The sequence below is a fragment of the Somniosus microcephalus genome, chromosome 25, assembly GCF_052327205.1.
Source record: "Somniosus microcephalus isolate GS21.2 chromosome 25, FLI_Smic_1.0, whole genome shotgun sequence".
NCBI lineage: Eukaryota > Metazoa > Chordata > Chondrichthyes > Squaliformes > Somniosidae > Somniosus > Somniosus microcephalus.
The window spans coordinates 29057987-29078315 of record NC_141011.1 but is presented as its reverse complement, the minus strand read 5'-3'; the positions used below and the strand labels follow the sequence as shown (position 1 = coordinate 29078315).

At 46.2% G+C, this 20329-nt stretch overlaps 1 protein-coding gene across 6 annotated transcripts in view; it reads left to right on the top strand.

The window, feature by feature from the left end:
- The window catches only part of plekhm2 (pleckstrin homology and RUN domain containing M2), a 66064-nt gene that overhangs the window by 35518 nt on the left and 10217 nt on the right, over positions 1 to 20329 (top strand). For all 6 annotated transcript variants that reach the window (XM_085966998.1, XM_085966996.1, XM_085967001.1 and 3 more), the window contains 10 exons: positions 1743 to 2600; positions 5439 to 5508; positions 6465 to 6555; positions 7306 to 7370; positions 9050 to 9138; positions 10195 to 10327; positions 10988 to 11178; positions 13215 to 13280; positions 16771 to 16930; positions 19952 to 20131. In XM_085966998.1, the coding sequence (XP_085823124.1) occupies positions 1743 to 2600; positions 5439 to 5508; positions 6465 to 6555; positions 7306 to 7370; positions 9050 to 9138; positions 10195 to 10327; positions 10988 to 11178; positions 13215 to 13280; positions 16771 to 16930; positions 19952 to 20131 (1903 nt within the window). The remainder of the gene's footprint in view (positions 1 to 1742; positions 2601 to 5438; positions 5509 to 6464; positions 6556 to 7305; positions 7371 to 9049; positions 9139 to 10194; positions 10328 to 10987; positions 11179 to 13214; positions 13281 to 16770; positions 16931 to 19951; positions 20132 to 20329) is intronic.

Sequence of the window (20329 nt, the reverse complement as noted above, 5' to 3'; positions counted from 1 at the left end):
TACTATCTCATTTTGACCTTGGCCTCCAATAGAGGTGGGCACCCACTTTCACATTGCTTTGCTTGCCTTTAGGTACCAGACATGGCTTGGCTGGTAGCGCTCCTGCCTCTGAGTCAGTAGGTTATGGGTTCAAGTCCCACTCCAGAGACTTGAGCACATAATCTAGGCTGCTGCTCCAGGGCAGTGCTGCAGGAGTGCTGCATTGTCTGAGGTGCTGTCTTTCGGATGAGATGTTAAACAGAGGCCCCCTTAGGTGGGCGTAAGATCCCATTGGACTATTTTGAAGAGGAGTCAGGAGTGTTCTCCCCAGTGTCCTGGCCACTATTCATCCGTCAACCAATATCACTTCAAAAAATACAGGAAACTTTCTGATATCCGGTACTGACAGGACCGAGCTGTTGCCGGTGGAACAAAACTGCCGGAGAAACGAGCGGTAATGTTAAAACATACGGAGCTTTCCGTATCTAGCAACAAACCCCAGCCTCAAAACAGTCGGCGCAGCTTGCAAGCGTCTCTGTAGCTAAGCAACAGCTTCAGCTAGACGCTTGCAGAGCTTCGACTGGAGGAAAAAAAGCAACAAAAACTTATCTGAACCGACTCCTGAATTTTGTCGGTGGATAGAGCGTTCCGGACATTTAACCTCCGGTTAAACGAAAGTTTCCTGTAACCAGATTATCTGGTCATTATCAACTTGCTGTTTGAGAGCTTGCTGTGCGCAAATTGGTTGCTGCATTACAACAGTCACTACTCCGCAAAATAAGTACTTAATTGGCTGTAAAGCTCTTTGGGACGTCCTGAGGTTGTGAAAGGTGCTATATAAATGCATGTCTTGAGATTTCTGTGCCACACCTGTCGGCAGTAACTTCCTGGGTCTATGTAGACTAGTTTGTGAGAAGCGGTGACCGTGAAATGCTATAAAACGGTGCCTGGCCGCTGCTAGAAAGTGGAACCCAGTGTGTTTGGAATTTAATGTTAACTCCTGTCTTAATGCATTCTTGTGCACGGAGTTGGTACAGCCACATGCTACGCTGCTATACTGTCTTTGACTTCTGGCATTTTTATATTTTCCTTCTGAGTTGTTGTCCTTCCACAATGAAATGTGTTGTCAAGGAAGCCTGTCTGAGAACTGAAGTACTGCCCATGGAGGATGCTAATGATCTTGATTGGGCAGTACCAATGTTCCACTGCTCCTGAGTGTTGGGTGACAAAACACCTGGGAATAAGGTCAGTGCTGGTCCTCGATTACTTAAATTTGAAATTCATTCTTCATTGTTCATGCAACTATGCGTTGGGGAGAGTTCCGCCTGGAGCACTGTAGTGGGTTTGTCACTTGAATTTTTTTTTTTTCTTTCTCTTGCGGAGATCTAGTGCCCTCTGGTACGTTGCCCAAGTGGCCATTTTTCATCTGTGAGCTTAGATACTGAGCGTCGCCAGAATATTTGGTTCTGCAAGATACCACAGCCGAGTCTGATCCTGCTGTCCAAGTGCACATTTTCCACAGGAGTCACTGGAGAGCAATGAGGAGCAGGAACCTTGACTCCTTTTTCCTGTCCCTAGCCCAGGGCAATGAGGCAGATTGTAGCATTACCAACTGCTGGCCCAGCTGAGACCAGCCATCTCCGAACAGACCGAGGATGGAAACTGGAGCCTTCTGCTCTGTATTAGTCAGTGGATGGTGCATTTACCTCCCGAGCCATTGAGGGAGTTGCTGATTCTAATTGTTTGTGATTACGATTCCACAGATTGGCAAAGAAGAAGAGAACGCCCAAAAAGAAGAGAGCAAAATCTGAGGAGCAAATTCTTGATGCTAAAAATGCAGAAGTGCAGCTGTCAACAGGAGAAACTGCAAAGTCCAAGAAGTGCTGTGATGCCAAACCACAAGAAGAAGCGAGCGATAACATGGGCTTACAGAAATCCAAAGGGATTGCTGCTGGTGAGGAGGACTGCAGCCCCCAGGACAAGATGTTACGGGTGACACGTGGAGAGTCTGATGCAGATGCCCCCCAGCCAGGTCTGCTGATACCACAGATGAAGGACACATCTATGAACAGTGTAGGGAATCCTTTGAGCAAGGTGATGGAGCAGTTCAATGGTACACTGGATGCCAACACTTGGACGTCAGATGGTGATCATCCTAAGCAGCCCTTTCGGACTTGTGTCCCGGGGGAAGCCCCGGATGAACCTCCGTATAGCCAGTATAGTGAGCGGATGCCACCTGCCATGGACTTCTACAGGTTTGCCCTTGAGAGTCCAGGTGCTACTGCGACAGGTAGCTGCAACTATGACCTTGCAGGGGATGGCCAACCAGCGCATGTTTTTAGTGGCCATGAGGTTGCTGGCACAGAAACGTGCAAAGGAGAAAAAATCCCTGGTGCTGTAGAGGAGCCAGGGACCACAGAGGAAGCTGCAGTCCCAGAGAGCCACAGAACCGAGAATGCAGAGGCTCTTCCAGAACCGGATTATCCGGCTAATGTTGCAAATGGCAAGTTGTGTGAAACTAGTCTGGAACAGTTGGAAATTCAGTCCTTGGCCTCTGAGGATACAGAGGAGGAGAGAGCTCAAAGTAGTCCCTCTGAGCTAACTCATCCAGCTGACTTCAGGTAAAGTGATGTGATTTATTAAATACTTCTAGCTGTTTAGTTGTAATTGGAAATATAAGCGCTGGTTAAGCCACAACTGGAGTATTACATCTAGTTCTGTTCACCACACTTTAGGAAGGATGTGAAGGCCCTTGAGAGGGTGCAGAGGAGATTTACCAGAATGGTTCCAGGAATGGGGGATCTTAGCTACAAGGACAGGTTGGAGAAGCTGGATTTGTTTTCATTAGAGCAAAGGAAGTTGAGGGGTGATTGATAGAGGTGTACAAGATTATGACGGGTTTGGATAGACTAGACAGGGAAAGGCTGTTCCCACTAGTTGATGCTACAAGGACTAGGGGACACAGATTAAGTTTTGGGCAAGAGATACAGGGGGATGTGAAGAAAAACATTTTTACACAGCGAGTGGTGATGACCTGGAATTCGCTGTCGACGGAAGTGGTGGAACCGGAGACACTCAATGTTTTCAAGGGGAGGCTGGATAGGCACTTGAGGGAAATAAACTTGCAGGGCTACGGGGATAGAGCGGGAGAATGGGACTGATTTGGATTGGACTACAGAGAGCCGGCACGGACTCGATGGGCCGAATGGCCTTCTGTGCCGTTATGACTCTGACTCTTAATTTCCTTTGCACTTTAGGAAATACTTAAGTTTAGTACTTGCCTAATGGATGTCTGCCATCAAAAAAACTATTCACCTTCCTCTTGCATTTACTGATGCTCTCCGCTTCCATGTTCTCTGTTGGCAATCTGTCTCACACATTGACCAGCTGTATGATTCTAATCTATACTATAGTTTTGTGTATGTGTAGCGTTTCTCAGTTACCATCTCTGATTTCATTGAGTGAGGGATTAAACCTGAGAAGCTTGGATAGTGTATTGGATTAAACGTTGACCTTTCACTTCTGGCACCTTGGCTTGAGTGTAGCCCAAACTGATGGAATGAAAGTCTTCTCTTATGACTGGCTACTAGCTGCTCAAAATGAAAGTGTTCCACTCCCCAAACACAAACTTATGTCTCCGTAATGAGCAAAAACACTCACCAAAAAGTTTTTCTCTTCCCTCCAATTTTCTCCCCATCTCTTTTGAAAGCACCAGCTCCTTCTGTGATAATGTTCCATGGGTACTGGCCATTCTTGACTACTTTTTTGCCCATATGCCTTCTCTTTCCTTCCCTGCCCCCACTTCCACCTAGTGTTCTCCTCATAGCAATTCCTGAACTATCCATCTCTACACCCAAGTGCTAACAATTGGGCTGCTCACAGCTGACTCAATGCTCTCTTTAGTCAGCCAGCAAGTGACAGTAGCCTGTGATAACACCCCTCTGGGTTTTTTTTCTTTTGAGAACAGCACAACACAGATTTGGAACTGAACAGAGAGGGAGATCAAACTTGCATCCTTTCACTTGGTTGCATCTTGGACCTGTAGAGATATCTTTTTAATGTATAATAAGATCTGATGTTTATCGGGCAGCACGGTGGCATAGTGGTTAGCACTGTTGCCTCACAGCGCCAGGGACCCGGGTTCAAATCCGGCCTCGGGTGACTGTCTGTCTGTGTGGAGTTTGCACATTCTCCCCGTGTTTGCGTGGGTTTCTTCCGGGTGCTCCAGTTTCCTCCCACAGTCCAAAGATGTGCGGGTTAGGTTGATTGGCCGTGATTTAAAAAAAAAAAAAAAAAAAAAATTGGCCCTTAGTGTTAGGGGGGGATTAAATACGTGGGGTTACGGGGATAGAGCTTGGGTGGGATGGCTGTCGGTGTAGGGACCGGGTGCTAGGGTTTGGATGATCAGCCATGATCTCGTTGAATGGCAGAGCAGGCTCGAAGGGCCTACTCCTGCTCCTAACTTCTATGTTTCTATATGCCAACAGAAACATGTTGCGTTTCACTTATGAGAATCGCTCCCTGGTAATTGGTGTTTAGAGTTAAATTCACAGTTTTTTCAAGCAGTGGTGTGATCTGCCATGATGTATCCATTTGCTGCATCACTTGTGCAGCTCTCTTGCTCATTGTCAGACTCGGGCCCAGTTGTCTGTATTACAGGAAACTTTGTTATCCGGAGGCTAAATGTCCAGCAAGCTCGAGCCACCGGCAAAAATCAGGAGCCGTTTTTTTTCTTTTCGTTGCAGAACTTGACTGTTGAGAAAAAAGCAAGGTCTGTAGCTAAGCAACAGCTTCAGCTAGAGACGCTACAGAGACGCTTGCCGACTGTTTAGAAGCTGTTGCTAAGTAACAGGGTTTGTTGATTCACACGGAGCTGAAAATCTCCGTATGTTTCAACATTAGCACTGGAGTGTCCGGCAGTTTTGAGGGAACGGCAACAGCTCGGTCCCGTCGGTGCCGGATAGCACACAGTTTCCTGTATTTTCTTCTTCCTCCCCATAAATCTTTACTTTCCTCTCCAAAGACAAACTTGAGCCTTTAGTTAAGTCCAATCTGAAGCTCTGTCGAATGAAGCGATTTAATTGGCTTGCGTGTGTTTCATGTTACCATTTTTGCCTTTCGTCTTTCAGGACCTCGGTATCTTTTATTGCGGGATTAAAAGTGTGACGCTGGTGGTTGGAACAGGAGTTGACCATCAAGCCTGCTCTGCAATTTTGCTAACTGTAACTGCTCTTTCTAATTAGTCCTGATTTCCCCACCATTTCGGTATCTCCCTTAATACCTGAATTGATTCTGCATCTGGGGCCGTGTGCTCCACATTTTAACAATACTTGCGTGAAGACTGTTTTCTTTTAATCAGTTTGATTCAAATAGAAGCCTGGCAAGTTGCTCTAATGCTTTCATTCAGATGTTGCCACAGCTGGAGGCAGCAGTCTCATGTTTCTGCCCTTTCCCCTCAGGGTAGACAATAATCTGCTGCTTCTGCTGATGATTCACGTTTTCAAGGAGAATGAAGAGCAGCTCTACAAGGTAAGGCAACTGTGGCCGAACCGTAGTAGAAAAATCGGCTTGGATGTGTTTTAAAATGAGCGCGAGCATCCTGATAACTCGCTGGGTAAATGCACCATCTGGCGAGGTACTGTGCAGTATAGACAAGGAAGGTGCCATGTTCAATCCCCAGTCTGTGCTGACCATAGCTGGGGTAGCAGTGGGGGCATTGCAGTTGATCTCAACATCGAGTTAGAGAGGGGTAAATCATACAGGGTTACTGCTACTGATCGCTATCCAGTGACCCTTACTGGAACGTGTGTATGTGTCTGAATATGTGTGGATGTCAGGAGAGGAAGGGGAATAATTCAACTGTTTCGTGTTGAGGCCTCTGAGGAGTTTGGCTGTCCTCTGTGGGCAAGCGGACCCCTTTAACATCTCTAATTTTCATATAGTATCCTAGATTCTACTGTCTCAAAACAAAATGGGGCAATGATAAGCCAGTGGGTCATAAATGGAGGCAAGCTTGGTAAAATATCAGGAGGGGAAAATAAGCAACTAATCAAACCAAGCCATGGAAGTAGAAAATGAAATAGAAACCGAGAAATGAATAGTACAACAGGAGAACAAACCTGAATCCGCCTGAGAAAATCTCAATGGCCCGATGTGGCCTAAAGCTGCTGCTTGGGTGGGAAGTAGAAGGGAACCTTATTTCAGACCCTAAGGACTGCTGTCTGCATACAGCAATGGTCTCGTCTCTGGACAAAGGATTTTGAAAGTTGCTGAAAACCTTATGGACCCCACTGGTCTAGAGATGAGGGCAGAGCTGGTTAATTGAAGTGTTGCTCATGTAAAAATCTTGCTGAAGTTTAGCAATCGAAGCTAACTGGGCTATTAAACTGAATTGTTTATTTATAGTAGTCATTCTTTGGAGCAGCGCACTTCAATCTTTTTCTTTGTTTCGATCTCTCCTCCTCCCCACCTATGTCTCTTCCCAGATGATGCGGATGTGGACAGGTCACATGGAGGGGAACCTACAGTTGCTTTATGTGCTGTTGACAGACTGTTACATCTACCTGTTGAGAAAAGGTAATTCTGTTCATTTGGGGGTCGTACACTGAGTGGAACAAGATCCCCTTGAAGACCACATCCCACCCCTTTGATGTTGGAATGGAAGCTTCTCACTGTTGTGGTTTATGGTGACCAAATAAGTCAACTTCTGTTTTGATATTTACTGCATAACCAGCATTTTGCAGAGCCCATTCCACAATTCTGTCCAATTTTTTTTCAGTTTAAAGCCAAAAGTCTCTGGTTTTGGCCGTGGACAAATTGTGCAGCTGGCACAATAATGGCAGCTCTGTTTTCTGTATTGATCAGTTATTTTTTTCTCGGTCAAAGTTTTTGCTATTTTATCAAAAGAGCAGATGAGAGCAAAGTGGGGGCGGTGGGGAAACTACTTGCAAACGGGAGAATGCAGTCCCATTTCCCTTCCTGTTTGAATAACCTGGCATAAAAGCTCGCTATGAAGAAAGGCCACTTGAGTAAGGTGATAAGAGACTGACACCCATGGAGCTGTACACAGCAAGAGTCGGTGTTTTCAGTTCAGGAGGGGAGAACGGGGTCAGGCAAAAACAATGCTTTCTTCAGAACCCTAGCAGCTGAGCTGTGGGGTGTGCAAATGAGAAGAGCTAAAGGTCCTACACCATTCAGATTGTCTCCAATAAAGTCTAATGTTGTATACAGATGGAATTGTGTAATGAAGTTGTTTCAATGTGAACAGTGCTGTGAGCTGGAGTGCACTATCTATCTTTATCTGACTCAATCTGTTGGTCTGTATAGGAGCCGCAGACAAGCCCTATACAGTGGAAGAAGCAGTGTCCTACAATGAGCTTGATTACATTTCGGTGAGTTTTGTGTTTTTAAAACTCGCACTTCAACTGGAGAGGAACTGTCAAATGGGGTTTGATTGGAGCGCATTATTTACCAGGGATGTTAGTCTCCCGTTAGTCCTGTTCTGGAAGTTGGGATGAGATGAGCATTTTCATTACATCTCCCTTTGCAAAATAAAATGTGCCAGTAATGGCGCCACTGTTAATTGATGAGAAATCTTGCCATGGGTGTTAGATGGGGTGCTGCAGTTGGTCTCACCGCCCCTGGGGTAATGAGGAGAAAAAACAGTCAGGATTCCTGATCACTGTCCAGTGACCTGTGCTGGAAAATGCACAGGTGATGGATGTTAGCCGAGGATGGTACTTAACTTGGTTATGATGTCCTCGTCCTCCATTTTTCCCCGCCCCAATACCTTGCCGAGGCTCACTGCTCTCTTCTCGCATGAAGAATGGCCACTTTTGTGTTGGGTACTGGAAGGCTGCTGCCACCTGTCTGTGCCTTCAGGAGAAAATTTGGTGAAAGGGAAATTGCTGTAAAATTCAGCCATGTGTACCATACGAGATCCTATTGTGACAAACCTGTCCATTATCCACAGATGTTTTGTGAAGCTGCGGCAGGAATCTCTACCCCTGTGTTGCTCCCCAGTGAGTTGTCAAGAGGCAGAAAGAATCTGCTTATCTTTTGGGGTCAGGGAGAAACTACACAAGCTCAACATTCAACATACCACATACCACCGTGTAGTAGCGAGAGGTGGTGGTGGTGTCTGGATGTTCAAACCGGGATGGGCACTAGTTTTTTTGGCTAGTTCCTGCACATCCAGAATGCTTCCATAGAGCCATGCAGAATAACTGGGGAAAGAGTAGATTTAATTCTATTCACTGTTTTTCCCCCCAAAATGTAAAGCAGCTTTGTAAAATTAGATCTGGGCTGCTATATTTGACAATGAGCAGCAAAATAAGGGTCCTGCAAAGCCATATTGGGGAGTATTGTAGTGTAACTGTTGTCTTGTAATTCCCAGTGTAATGTACAGGAAACTCTCGTTTAAATGGCACCTAAATATCCGGAATTCTCTATTAACCGGCAAAATTCATACTCCGAAAACAACACCTCAATAACCGGAAATGTTGCCAAGTCAGAGTCTCCCGCGGTGGCCGAGTTGGTCAGTGGGGGTAGTTCTCCAAACTGCCACTACTCGGCTTCTTGGTGCTGTTGGAAGTCGGAACACCTCAATAACAGGAGTCTGACTCTCCTGCGCTGCCGGTAGTCTCTTCCGATCCGCCATTTTGGAATAAGTGTACAGTCAACTACAGTACTGTATACAGTCGTTTACTGTAAGTTTTGTTTTACTGTTAAGTAATTAAAGAGTTATGGATTACCCTCAACTGGCATTACTGTACTTAATCAAGCATCTTCCACCATCCATTTAACACAACATTCTGTAGGTGAGTACCCAATTACTGTATACTGTACATTTCTTGACTTTTTTATTTTTGTTAAAAATAGCCTCAGTAGATAACCCTCTCTGTCATCTGGAATTTTTAATCAACCGGCACCATCCCGGTCCCCTCAGTGTTTGATACCAAAGAGTTTCCTGTACTCCTGTATTACTCACTCGGCTAATTTGTGGTGTTGCATACTCCTGCCTCACTCGTAATTTGCAGTGTTTCACTCACACTCATCTTCACTGTCAAAGGTGGGCCTCGGCCAGCAGACCATTCAGCTTGTCTGCACTAACCGGCGGAGGCAGTTCCTGCTTGACACGGCGGATGAGTCTCTTACAGAGTAAGTACAAATCGTGGTGATTTTTGTAAATGGGTAGTGCAGTCTGGCATCTCCTCTATATTCCTCCTTTTTACCCAACCAGACATTGTGATCATAAATCGTCTACATTCCTGCAGCAACCCAATCTACATTCCTGCAGCAACCCAGTTACTTTGGGTATTGAGCCTCCCTTTTCATTCCTGTTTTTGTACACTGTGTCTCAGGGTGTGTTTGAGTTTTTAAAAAATATTGAAGGTGCCTGCTGCTTTCAGTCACGCTCTGTCTAATTATATTGTCTTCAGCCTCAAAAATGAGCTGTAATGATGCTACCATGAGCCAGCTGACCTTTCATTCCTCTGTCACTGTAGCCTTTTCTGCTTTTTTCCCTAGAGTTTGGAGGTTATAGGTTCGAATTAAAGACTTTTGGGGGGTTTTTGTATCTGGGTGGTGGTCATGCATCAAGAATTTTTTTTTTTAATTTTTTTTTTTTTAAATCCTTCAATCCATAAAAGGGTGACAGTCTTTTACTTGTATGCACAGTAAGAGAGATACTTGTACATCTAGTTAGGTACTCGCTGCAATGCCAGTCTGTGCTGAGTTAGCTGAACTCAGCCAGGGCCGCAATAAGCGTGCTTCAGTGCCCTTGGACTAGTTCGAGCTCCTAACTGCAATCCCGCGAACCCTGCTGGAAATTTGTGTATAGGTGGATAGAGAACTGGGAAAGATCAGGCTCAACTGTGATGCTGTCCAGTCACAAATAACCGGTCGACACTCAATCTAGGTTTGCACATGCCACTTGGGTGAGGTATCGGGGTGGTTGGCACCTGTGGAACTGTACATCAGTACAAGCTGAAGTCTCTGGACTGGAGAGAAGAAAATTGGGGTGGGGGAAAAGGAAACTGCTGACTATACCAATGTGTATCAGCAGTGGCAACTGGCATGTGGCTATAGTGATGTGATTAATATGTACCTGTAGTGTTATAGGTATGTGCCTGGAACTGTAGTTATCTTGACTTATGGAGTCACAAGTTACTTTCAGCACCAGTTATACAGTGTATTTTTTCCCCTGGTGTTTAGGTTTTTCCTCACTGCTTTGCGATCTGCCATGATTAAGGGCTGCAGAGAGCCCCCATATCCCAGCATCCTTACAGATGCCACCATGCAGAAACTGGCACTCACCAAATTTGTGGCCCAAGAATCGAGATGCGAGGTAATGTGGTTAATCTGCCTCATGGTGTCGGGTTGAGTTTTTCTGCTGGTAAATTAGTGATAAAAGTGTTTGCATGGATAAGCACTGCTGAGCAACTGGGCTACAGTTCCTACAAGCCTTGTGTTGGGTGGGGGGACGGACAGGGTTCCATTTTAGTCGATGAAATACCGATCACTTGACTTTCCTTAGCAATGGGAAAGTGAGTGGAGGTAGGAAAGAGAAATGGGGGGGGAGAGTGCCATGAGAAACCATGATGAGGGACTAAGGCCCATAGTGCAGGACACCACCAAGATTGTGGTAAATTGGAGAAGTATTAGCATAGTGACACACAGCTCGGTATTTAAAACCCTGTGCCTTTTTTAGGAGGGAAATGAGACCTAGGAAGGTAAGGAATGTTGCAGTTTTAAGATCTTATACTAGATAAGGCGACAGAGCGATGAATGAAGATGCAGAGAAGAGAAAGATCACGTGTATTTGGAAGTGAAAGGGAACAAAGGTAGAAGGTGGCAATGGAGTGAGGTGGGAAGCTGGAGCGGAGGAGAAGGATCCCCTAGCTGACGAGTTTTTGAAAAGTTAAGTGGCACTTGTTTTCTGTGCATGTCTGTTTTCCACCAATGTTCCAGCTGCTGCTGTGCCTAACTGTTGTGGATGTGTTTGTAGGTGTCTGAAGTCACCATCCACCTCTACAGTTTGATTCACTGGGAGGATCCCATGGATGTGACGGCAGGACCCCAGAAGAACCTCTACATGACACCTGTAAATACAGTTACAAAAGAAGGAATTCTGCATTACAAGGCTGGTACCAGCTACCTGGGCTCCCCAATCTGGAAGGCCTCCTATGTAGTGCTCAGGTGAGACACTATCTGTCATCTCCTCTCTGCATTTAAGTTTGAAGCCCACGTTCAATTTATCTCATGGTTGGGGTCTGTAGACCTGTTGGATATATTTAATGAGCTGTTTTTTTCAATGCCTTTCATGGTCTATAAATATTTACCAACATGATTTCTACTTTTATTTCAATTTTTTCTCTTTCTACCCCTGCTGCCCTGAAAGCACTGACTCGCTGGGTATTGGCAGCTGTCCGGTATACCTCCCAAGTAGTTGTTTATTGCATGAGCCTAGACAGGTGGTCTAAAATGAGCTGTTAGATCATGGGTGGCATCATAGCCAACCCAATCTGAGTCCTCGTCCAACCTCCACGTGTACATTTCTAGCATTGGTTGTGAGTTTTCCTCCACGGCCCAGTGGCGGAGTGCCTTGGTTATGATTAGCTAACTGAACTTGAGCTTGGGATTTTTTTTTTTAATGTTATTCGTTCATGGGATGTGGGCATTGCTGGCAAGGCCAGCATTTGTTGCACATCCCTAGTTGCCCTTGAGAAGGTGGTGGTGAGCCGCCGCCTTGAACCGCTGCAGTCCGTGTGGTGATGGTACTCCCACAGTGTTGTTAAGGAGGGAGTTCCAGGATTTTGATCCAGCGACGATGAAGGATCGGCGATATACTTCTAAGTCAGGATGGGGTATGACTTGGAGAGGAACTTGGAGGTGGTGGTGTTCCCATGCGCCTGCTGCCCTTGTCCTTCTAGGTGGTTGAGGTCACTGGTTTGGGAGGTGCTGCCAAAGAAGCCTTGGCGAGTTGCTACAGTGCATCTTGTAGAGGGTACACTGCAGCCACGGTACGCTGGTGGTGGAGGGAGTGAATGTTTAAGGTGGTGGATGGGGTGCCAATCAAGCGGGCTGCTTTGTCCTGGATGGTGTCGAGCTTCTTGTGTTGTTGCAGCTGCACTCATCCAGGCAAGTGGAGAGTATTCCATCACACTCCTGACTTGTGCCTTGTAGATGGTGGAAAGGCTTTGGGGAGTCGGGAGGTGAGACACACACTGCAGAATACCTAGCCTCTGACCTGCTCTTGTTGCCACAGTATCTATGTGGCTGATCCAGTTAAGTTTCTGGTCAATGTTGGACCCCCAGGATGTTGATGGTGGGGGATTCAGTGATGGTAATGCTGTTGAATGTCATGGGGAGGTGGTTAGACTCTCGCTTGTTGGAGATAGTCATTGCCTGGCACTTCTGTGATGCAAATGTTACCTGCCACTTATCAGTCCAAGTCTTGAATCGGAGGTCCAGCTTTTTTTAATTAATATTTGTTCTCTGGATGTGGGTGATGCCGGCAAGGCCACATTTATAGTTCATGCTAAGTACGTAGTGGTGGGCCTCCTTGAGCATCTGCAGTCCTTGTGGTGACGGTGCTCCCACAACGGTGTCAAGTAGGGAATTCCAGGATTCTGACCCAGTGACTATGAAGGAACAGCGATTTATATGTCCAAGCCAGAATGGTGTGTGACCTGGGAGGAGAACTTGGAGCGGATGGTGTTCCTATAACATTGCTGTGCTCGTCATCCTCCTTGGTAGGGGTCACTGGTCTGTTGTCTTCACCAACTGAGCCACTGAGAGTAGGGACTATTTTAAATGATGTCCGATTACTTGCACAAGATACTTGAGCAGCATGATGTACACCGTACCTTCATCCTGTTGTACCTGCCAGTGCTGTGCCTGCCAAAGCCACACCTCCTTTTCCCACACACACACTATCCAGCTGCGCTGTTACTATCCAGCTGAGCTGTTACTATCCAGCTGAGCTGTTACTATCCAGCTGAGCTGTTACTATCCAGCTGAGCTGTTACACATTACAGGAAAATTTGGATATTGTGACACAATGATGCAGTTTGTAGTAATGTTAATGGAGAGTTTGTTTCGGATTTCAGTAGAAAGTGATGTTTGGGGAAGAAAGTTGTAAGTGACCATCTCTAGTTAGCAGTTGTTATCGTAGTGTTGAGGGCAGTAGCCAGCTTGTGCCATTCTATTAATGAGGTGTTTTATTTCTACAGCAATGGGATCCTCTATCAGTACCCGGACAGGATAGATGTGATGCCGCTCATGTCAGTAAATTTGGCGTAAGTACTTCTGTGTAAAGGTGTGCACTTGATTCTCTGTTGTCATTCTCCCCCTCTCCTCCCCCCTGTCCCCTCTCCTCCCCCCTGTCCCCTCTCCTCCCCCCTGTCCCCTCTCCTCCCCCCTGTCCCCTCTCCTCCCCCCTGTCCCCTCTCCTCCCCCCTGTCCCCTCTCCTCCCCTCTGTCCCCTACAATACCATTCTTCATGCATGTGCCCAGACACTGATTGATTGGAGGGCACCACAGCTGAGCCTAATCCTGCCCTAACTAGTCTTCCATATATGTACTTGGCAGCAGTAGTCACACAATAGTGATCAGCAGCATGAACCCTGACTGTCTTTCCTGCTCTGTAAAACGAGAACAGAGACCAGTTAGTGCCCCTATTAACTCCATATGTACCAGATATCAAACCTGGGACCCCTCCTCACTCAGTTCCACTTGGCCAGTGCACCTAGCACTTGGGCCATCATGAGAGCTGGATGTGTTTTTGTAAACCATCAGAGTGTGTCTCCTAGGTCGAGCTAAACTGTCTTCACAGTGCATGTGAGGTAGGACCATTGGCTTTAGAAGTTAAAGGCGAGCAGTAATTTGAGACCCCCGGATTCATAACATCGTAACCAGAAGGAGGCACGGTGGCATAGTGGTTAGCACTGTTGCCTCACAGCGCCAGGGACCCGGGTTCAAATCTGGCCTCGGGCGACTGTCTGTGTGGAGTTTGCACATTCTCCCTGTGTCTGCGTGGGTTTCCTCCGGGTGCTCCGGTTTCCTCCCACAGTCCAAAGATGTGCGGGTTAGGTTGATTGGCTATGATAAATTGACCCTTAGTGTTAGGGGATTAAATACGTGGGGGTTACGGGGATAGGGTGGGATATGTGTCGGTGCAGGCTCGATGGGCCGAAACTGTGAGGATTCTGTGACATACTGTTCACTTTAACAACTTCAATCCCAAGAATTTTTGATTTCATCAAGAAAGACTTCTGGCCTAATTGAAGAAAAATAATCTTATTTTGTGGTAGATAAGGGCATGTCTATGGATGTTATTTTATATGGACTTCCAGAAAGCATTCGACAAGGTTCCACATAAGAGACTGTTAACCAAAATGAGAGTGCATGGAATTGGAGGCAACCTATTGGCTTGGATCGTGAATTGGTTAAGAGGTCAGAGACACAGTAGGGATAATGGGTATCTACTCAAATTGGCAGAATGTGACTAGTGGTGTTTCCCTAGGAATCTGTACTGGAGCTGCAGCTTTTCACTATATATTTATATAAATGACTTGAATGAAAGCATATATTCAAGTTTGCTGACAACACTGTGAGGTGGCACAGTAAATAGGGTAGATGGGAGCAGAAAGTTGCAAAGGGATGTAGATTAAGTGAGTGGACAAAACTGTGCAGGTGGAGTTCAATGTGGGAAAGTGTGAGGTCACCCACTTTGGACCCAGGAAAGATGGATCCGAGTATTTGCTACATGGTGAGGAGCTCGGAACTGGAGGAGCAGAGCGATTTAGGGGCCCAAGTACAGAAATCACTAAACCTAGTGGACAGATACAAACATATTTTAAAAGGCTTATTCAATGTTGACCTTTTATCTCTGGCTGGAATACAATGGGATGGAAGTTCTGTTACAGCTGTAGAGAGCTCTGGGAGAGCCCATCTGGAGTAACTGCGTTCAGTTCTGGGCACCGCACCTTGGGAAGGAGGGAGCTGCACAGATTCACCAGACTGGGACCTGGGCTAAAAGGGTTCAATTATGATGACACGTTACATAGATTAGGCTTGTATTCCCTTGAATGTAGAAGATTATGGGGTGATTTAATTGAAATGTTGAAGATGATTAAAGGAGTTGATCGGGTAGATGGAGCGAAACTATTTTCTCTGGTGAGAGTCCAGAACAAGGGGGCATAAACTTAAAATGAGAGCTAGGCCATTCAAGGGTGATGTCGGAAAGCACTTCTTTACACACGGTAGTGGAGATCTGGAACTTCAGCTTTTGAGGCCGGGGGGCCAATTGAAAATTTCAAAACTGAGATTGGTAGATTTTTGTTAGGCAGGGGTATTAGGGATTACGGAACTAAGGTGGAGTTAAGATACAGATCAGCCATGATTTAATTGAATGGTAGAACAGGCTCGAGGGGCTGAATGGCCTACTACTGTTCCTAAAAGGAAATCCAATCTCCAGCTTTACTAAGTTGCTGCAACAAGGATCAATGTTGCTTATGATCTAAGCTCTTGAAGTGGGATAACTTGTGTTGGGTGTCGACAGAGTATAGAATATAGCTGGGTTAACAAGAGAGCTTCCCCAATGGGTCAGCTGATTTAAGGTAATGAGTAGCTGAACTTGCAGACCAGGAAGGTCCCAGCTTCGATTCCCAGTCTGGGCTCGGTTAGCTGGTCTCGGCAGGTTTGCTCATTTTTGCATGTGATGCCAAGCTCGGAGTGGCAGCTGAATCTGGGGAAGCAGTTTGGGAACTATTAAATTAATTGGACCAAAAATTTAAGTGGGTGGAACAATGACAGATGAAATTTAATATGGGCACGTGTAAAGTACTGCACATAGGAAGAAAAGACAGGTGACGTAAGCACTTCATGAATGGTGTTGAGAGATCTAGAATTCTTAGTTAACCCGGTACTCCAATCATTGCAGATTAGCAACCAATAAACCCAATAAAATACTAAAAAAAAAAGCCAAAGCAATTGGATGTCCTACTCAAGCTGTAGTTCTCTGGTCAGATCACACTCTTTTGAGTACTAGTCACTGAGACACGAGAGACATTCAGGCCCTGGAGGCAATGCAGAGAACTGCTACAAGGCTGACCCCTTGTGTCAATAGGACTCACTTATGAGAAAAGACTAGAGAAACATGGGCTTGTTGACTTTGAAAGGACGTGACTGAGAGGTGATCTTATTGAAGTGTATAAGGTAGGAAAGGAGAATCTGGAAGACTAATGTGAGCTAAATCCTGACAATAGGACAAGGCAGCCTTGGGTTCAAACTAGCAAAAGGCAGACTTGGGAGTGATGCCACGAAGTTCTTTGCACAGAGTGATCAACATATGATGTGGACTTCCAGGTGAAGTAGTGGAGGCAAAAACCCTGAAATCATTGAAGAAATAGTTGGATGGCATGATGGATCTTTCTGGATGGATGAACCATCTGTATTTTATCTTGTGATCATGTGTACTGAGAGCAGCTATTTCAGCACAGACCCTGGATTGAATGTGAACCTTCTGGTCTGTTGCTCAATACCACATCAGGTAATGCCATAATCCACGGAGCCAACAAGAAGGAAAAGATTTATTGGACTTGCAGAAACAGACATTTATTTGTGTGTATTTAGTATCTTGACAATTGGTGGATGGAGTCCAAACCCCTGTTGAATAAACCAGTAGAGATCTCTGAGGTCCAAATCTTCTGTTCATCCCAGTGATTAGATTTTGTTTTAGCACAGTCAGACTGACTCTGATGGACCTCCTTGCTGTTTATATTGTAGTGGAGAGCAATGTGGAGGCTGTCGAAGGTCTAGCACAACTGAGCGACCCCACACATTCCAGGTGATTCTGACAAATCGCCTGGCTTTGGAACTGAGTGCTGAGAATGAGGAGGAGATGGCAGACTGGATGCAGCACCTCTGCCAAGCAGTGTCCAAAGGGGTAAGTGAGCTCCAGCTGCAGTGAGATTCCAGTTACAAAATGCACAAAATACTTTTCCTGGGATTGAATAGGGTTGAATAGAGGCAGTTGCCTCTGCCACTTCCCTTCCTTCCCCTAGCCCACTGGGCCAAACTTCCTCTAAGGTTGCCCCCTGCCCGAGCCCTGAACTTGCATCTTTCTCCAGTTTCTCTCCGATCTCCCCTCATGACCACTCCGCACTCATCTTGTCCATGAGACCCACTTCCTGCTCCTTCAACCCTATTCCCACCAAACTGCTGACCACCCAGCTTCCTTTTCTGGCTCCCATGTTAGCTGAAATTGTGAGCCACTCTCTCTCCTTGGATACTGTCCCCCTCTCTCTCATCTGCCATCATCACCCCTCTCCTCAAAAAACCAACCCTTGAACCCTCCATCCTTGCAAACTACTGCCCTATCTCCAACCTCCTTTTCCTCTCAAGTCTTTGAATGTGTTGTCTCCTCCCAAATCCGTGCCCATCTTTCCCCAACTCCATGTTTGAATCCCTCCAGTCAGGTTTCCACCCCGCCAGAGTACTGAAACAGCTCTCGTCAGAGTCACAAATGACATTGTTTGTGTCTGTGACAAAGGTAAACTATCCCTCCTCGTCCTTCTTGACTTGTCTGCAGCCTTTGACACGGTTGACCACTCCATCCTTCTCCAGTGCCTCTCCACTGTCGTCCAACTGGGTGGGACTGCACTCACCTGGTTCCATTCTTATCTATCTAATCGTAGCCCGAGAATCACCTGCAACAGCTTCTGTTCCCGCTCCCGCATCGTTACCTCTGGAGGGGTTTAGTCAGGGAATTCCAGAGCTTGGGGCCTAACCAACAGAAGGCATCTATCCTTAGCCCCCTCCTATTTCTCATCTACATGCTGCCCCTTGGCAACATCATCCGAAAACACAGCGTCAGTTTCCACATGCACGCTGATGACACCCAGCTCTACCTCACTACTACTTCTCTCAACCCCTCCACGGTCTCTCAATTGTCAGACTGCTGGTCCGATATCCAGTTCTGGATGAGCAGAAATTTTCTCCAATATTGGGAAGACCGAAGCCATTGTTTTCGGTCCCTGCCACAAACTCCGTTCCCTAGCCACTGACTCCATCCCTCTCCCTAACATCTGTCTGAGGCTGAACCACACTGTTCGCAACCTTGGTGTCATATTTGACCCTGAAATGAGCTTCCGACCACACACATCTGCGGCATAACTAAGACTGCCTATTTCCACCTCCATAACACCGCCCGTCTCCACCCTTACCTCAGCTCATCCGGTCCTGAAACACTCATCATGCCTTTGTTATCTTTAGACTTGACTATTCCAACGCACTCCTGGCTGGCCTCCCACGTTCTACTGTACGTAAACTTGAGGTGATCCAAAACTCGGCTGCTCGTGTCCTAACTCGCACCGAGTCCCGTTCCTCGATCACCCCTGTGCTCGCTGACCTACATTGGCTCCCAGTTAAGCATCGCCTCAATTTCAAAATTCTCAACTTTGTTTTCGAATCCCTCCGTGGCCTCGCCCCTCGCTATCTCTGTAATCTCCTCCAGCCCCACAACCCTGCCCCCGCCCTAGATATCTGCACTCCTCTAATTCTGCCCTCTTGAGCATCCCTGATTATAATCACTCAACCACTGGTGGCCATGCCTTCTGTTGGTTAGGCCCTAAGCTCTGGAATTCCCTGACTAAACCCCTCTACCTCTCTTTAAGATGCTCCTTAAAACCTTTTGATCACCTGCCCTAATTTCTCCTTATGTGGCTCAGTGTCATTTTTTGTGTAGCACTTTGGGACGTTTTACTATGTTAAAGGCGCTATATAAATGCAAGTTGTTAATGTTCCATCCTTCATTTATTGCACTCCACCTACTTTGGGCTTCATTCTGTAGCACTGTCTTAATGCCTTTTGTAACTGGCGACATTAGATATTGTATTTCTACCTGCAAATGACTATGCCTTCTGCTAATTGGGATTCTTCTTTCTCCCCAATTTTCTCCTGAAGGTTAGGCTATAGTCCACCTGCAAGTATCTCGCCCTTGTGGCAATTCTTCATTGTGAGCCCAGATAGTGACTGTTGGCATATTAGACCGAGTCATCACAACCAGCCCTGACTCTGTCCTTGCCCAACATCCAGACGTTTTCATTTCATCAGGAATCACTGGATAATGATTGTGAGCAGAATCCTGGCCGCTGTGCTGGCTGCGATCTGCTAACCCAGCCCTGGTTCGAGGGGGTGGGGTCGGTGTTGACCCGAGGGATACTTTTAGCCACAAAGGTTTGGGGAAGCAGTGCAGATTGGAATTAGTGTTTTTTTTTTTTTTAAGTTTCTGTGGTCTACATCAGCCTTTGCTCTGCAGTAAATGATAGCACAGTATAAAGTGCTTTGTTTTGCCTGTCTTGCGCTGGTCAACAGCTGAGGCTGAATTAGAATTGCAGAAAGGAATTAATGCACTGATTTTTGACTACTCTGGTAGGTCTATAATTAATAGAAAATTCACTCTACTCCAAGTTAGGAGTTGCAGGTGAATAAAATGGCATTTCCACCATACTGCTGTCTGGAAACCCCTGTGCTCACCACTTATGCAGTTGTGGACATAACTTAATTTTGAGCGCACAGCAATTTCTTTAGTCCCTCCTGCTTTGCCCAGGGTGTTGATTCCCTGTGGCAGATAACTGGGCATTATCTGCCATTCTTGGCTTTTCCAAAGACTCTATACTTTTCAAGGACCCACAAACCTAGTAGTGAGTGGCTTCTGTATTATTAACAAATAATTTGTGGTGTCAGGAATATCATTGTGAATGTGTGCCAACTGCCATGATTGAATCCATGGCGAATTTGATCATTGAGTAGTAGAGAGGACTGACTGGCTGGCTGATTCTAGACTCTCACGCCCTGACTCTGATGCTGTTTTGTTTGCAGTTGAGTTTAAAAGTAGCCACAGGACTTCAGGGGTTCCCCATTTGTTACGCCAGCTGTTTTAGTATATTAACTGTTGTGTTGTCAGATCATTCCCCAAGGTGTTGCACCCTCTCCATGCATCCCATGCTGCCTTGTTGTGTCGGACAGAATGGTGTTTACATGTCATGAGGACTCTCAGACCAGCTTCTTCCGATTATTGGGCAGCACTGAGCTAACGAGTGTCAGCAGTGTCTCCACCGGCCCCAGCCGGGAGTACTGTCTGATGGTGAGTAACAGTGTAATACTCTATACTTACTAACTTCATTGCTAGAAAATGTTTTGCGTTGCAAATTTTGTTCCTGAAGGTGCTCACTGTTGCTGAGTTACAGTTCCATGGGTATCCTCTGGTATCCCTAGTCTACAGCATGGTGTGTGGAGCGAGGAATTTTAATCTAGAGGACAGTGGGGTGGGAGGAAGCCCTAC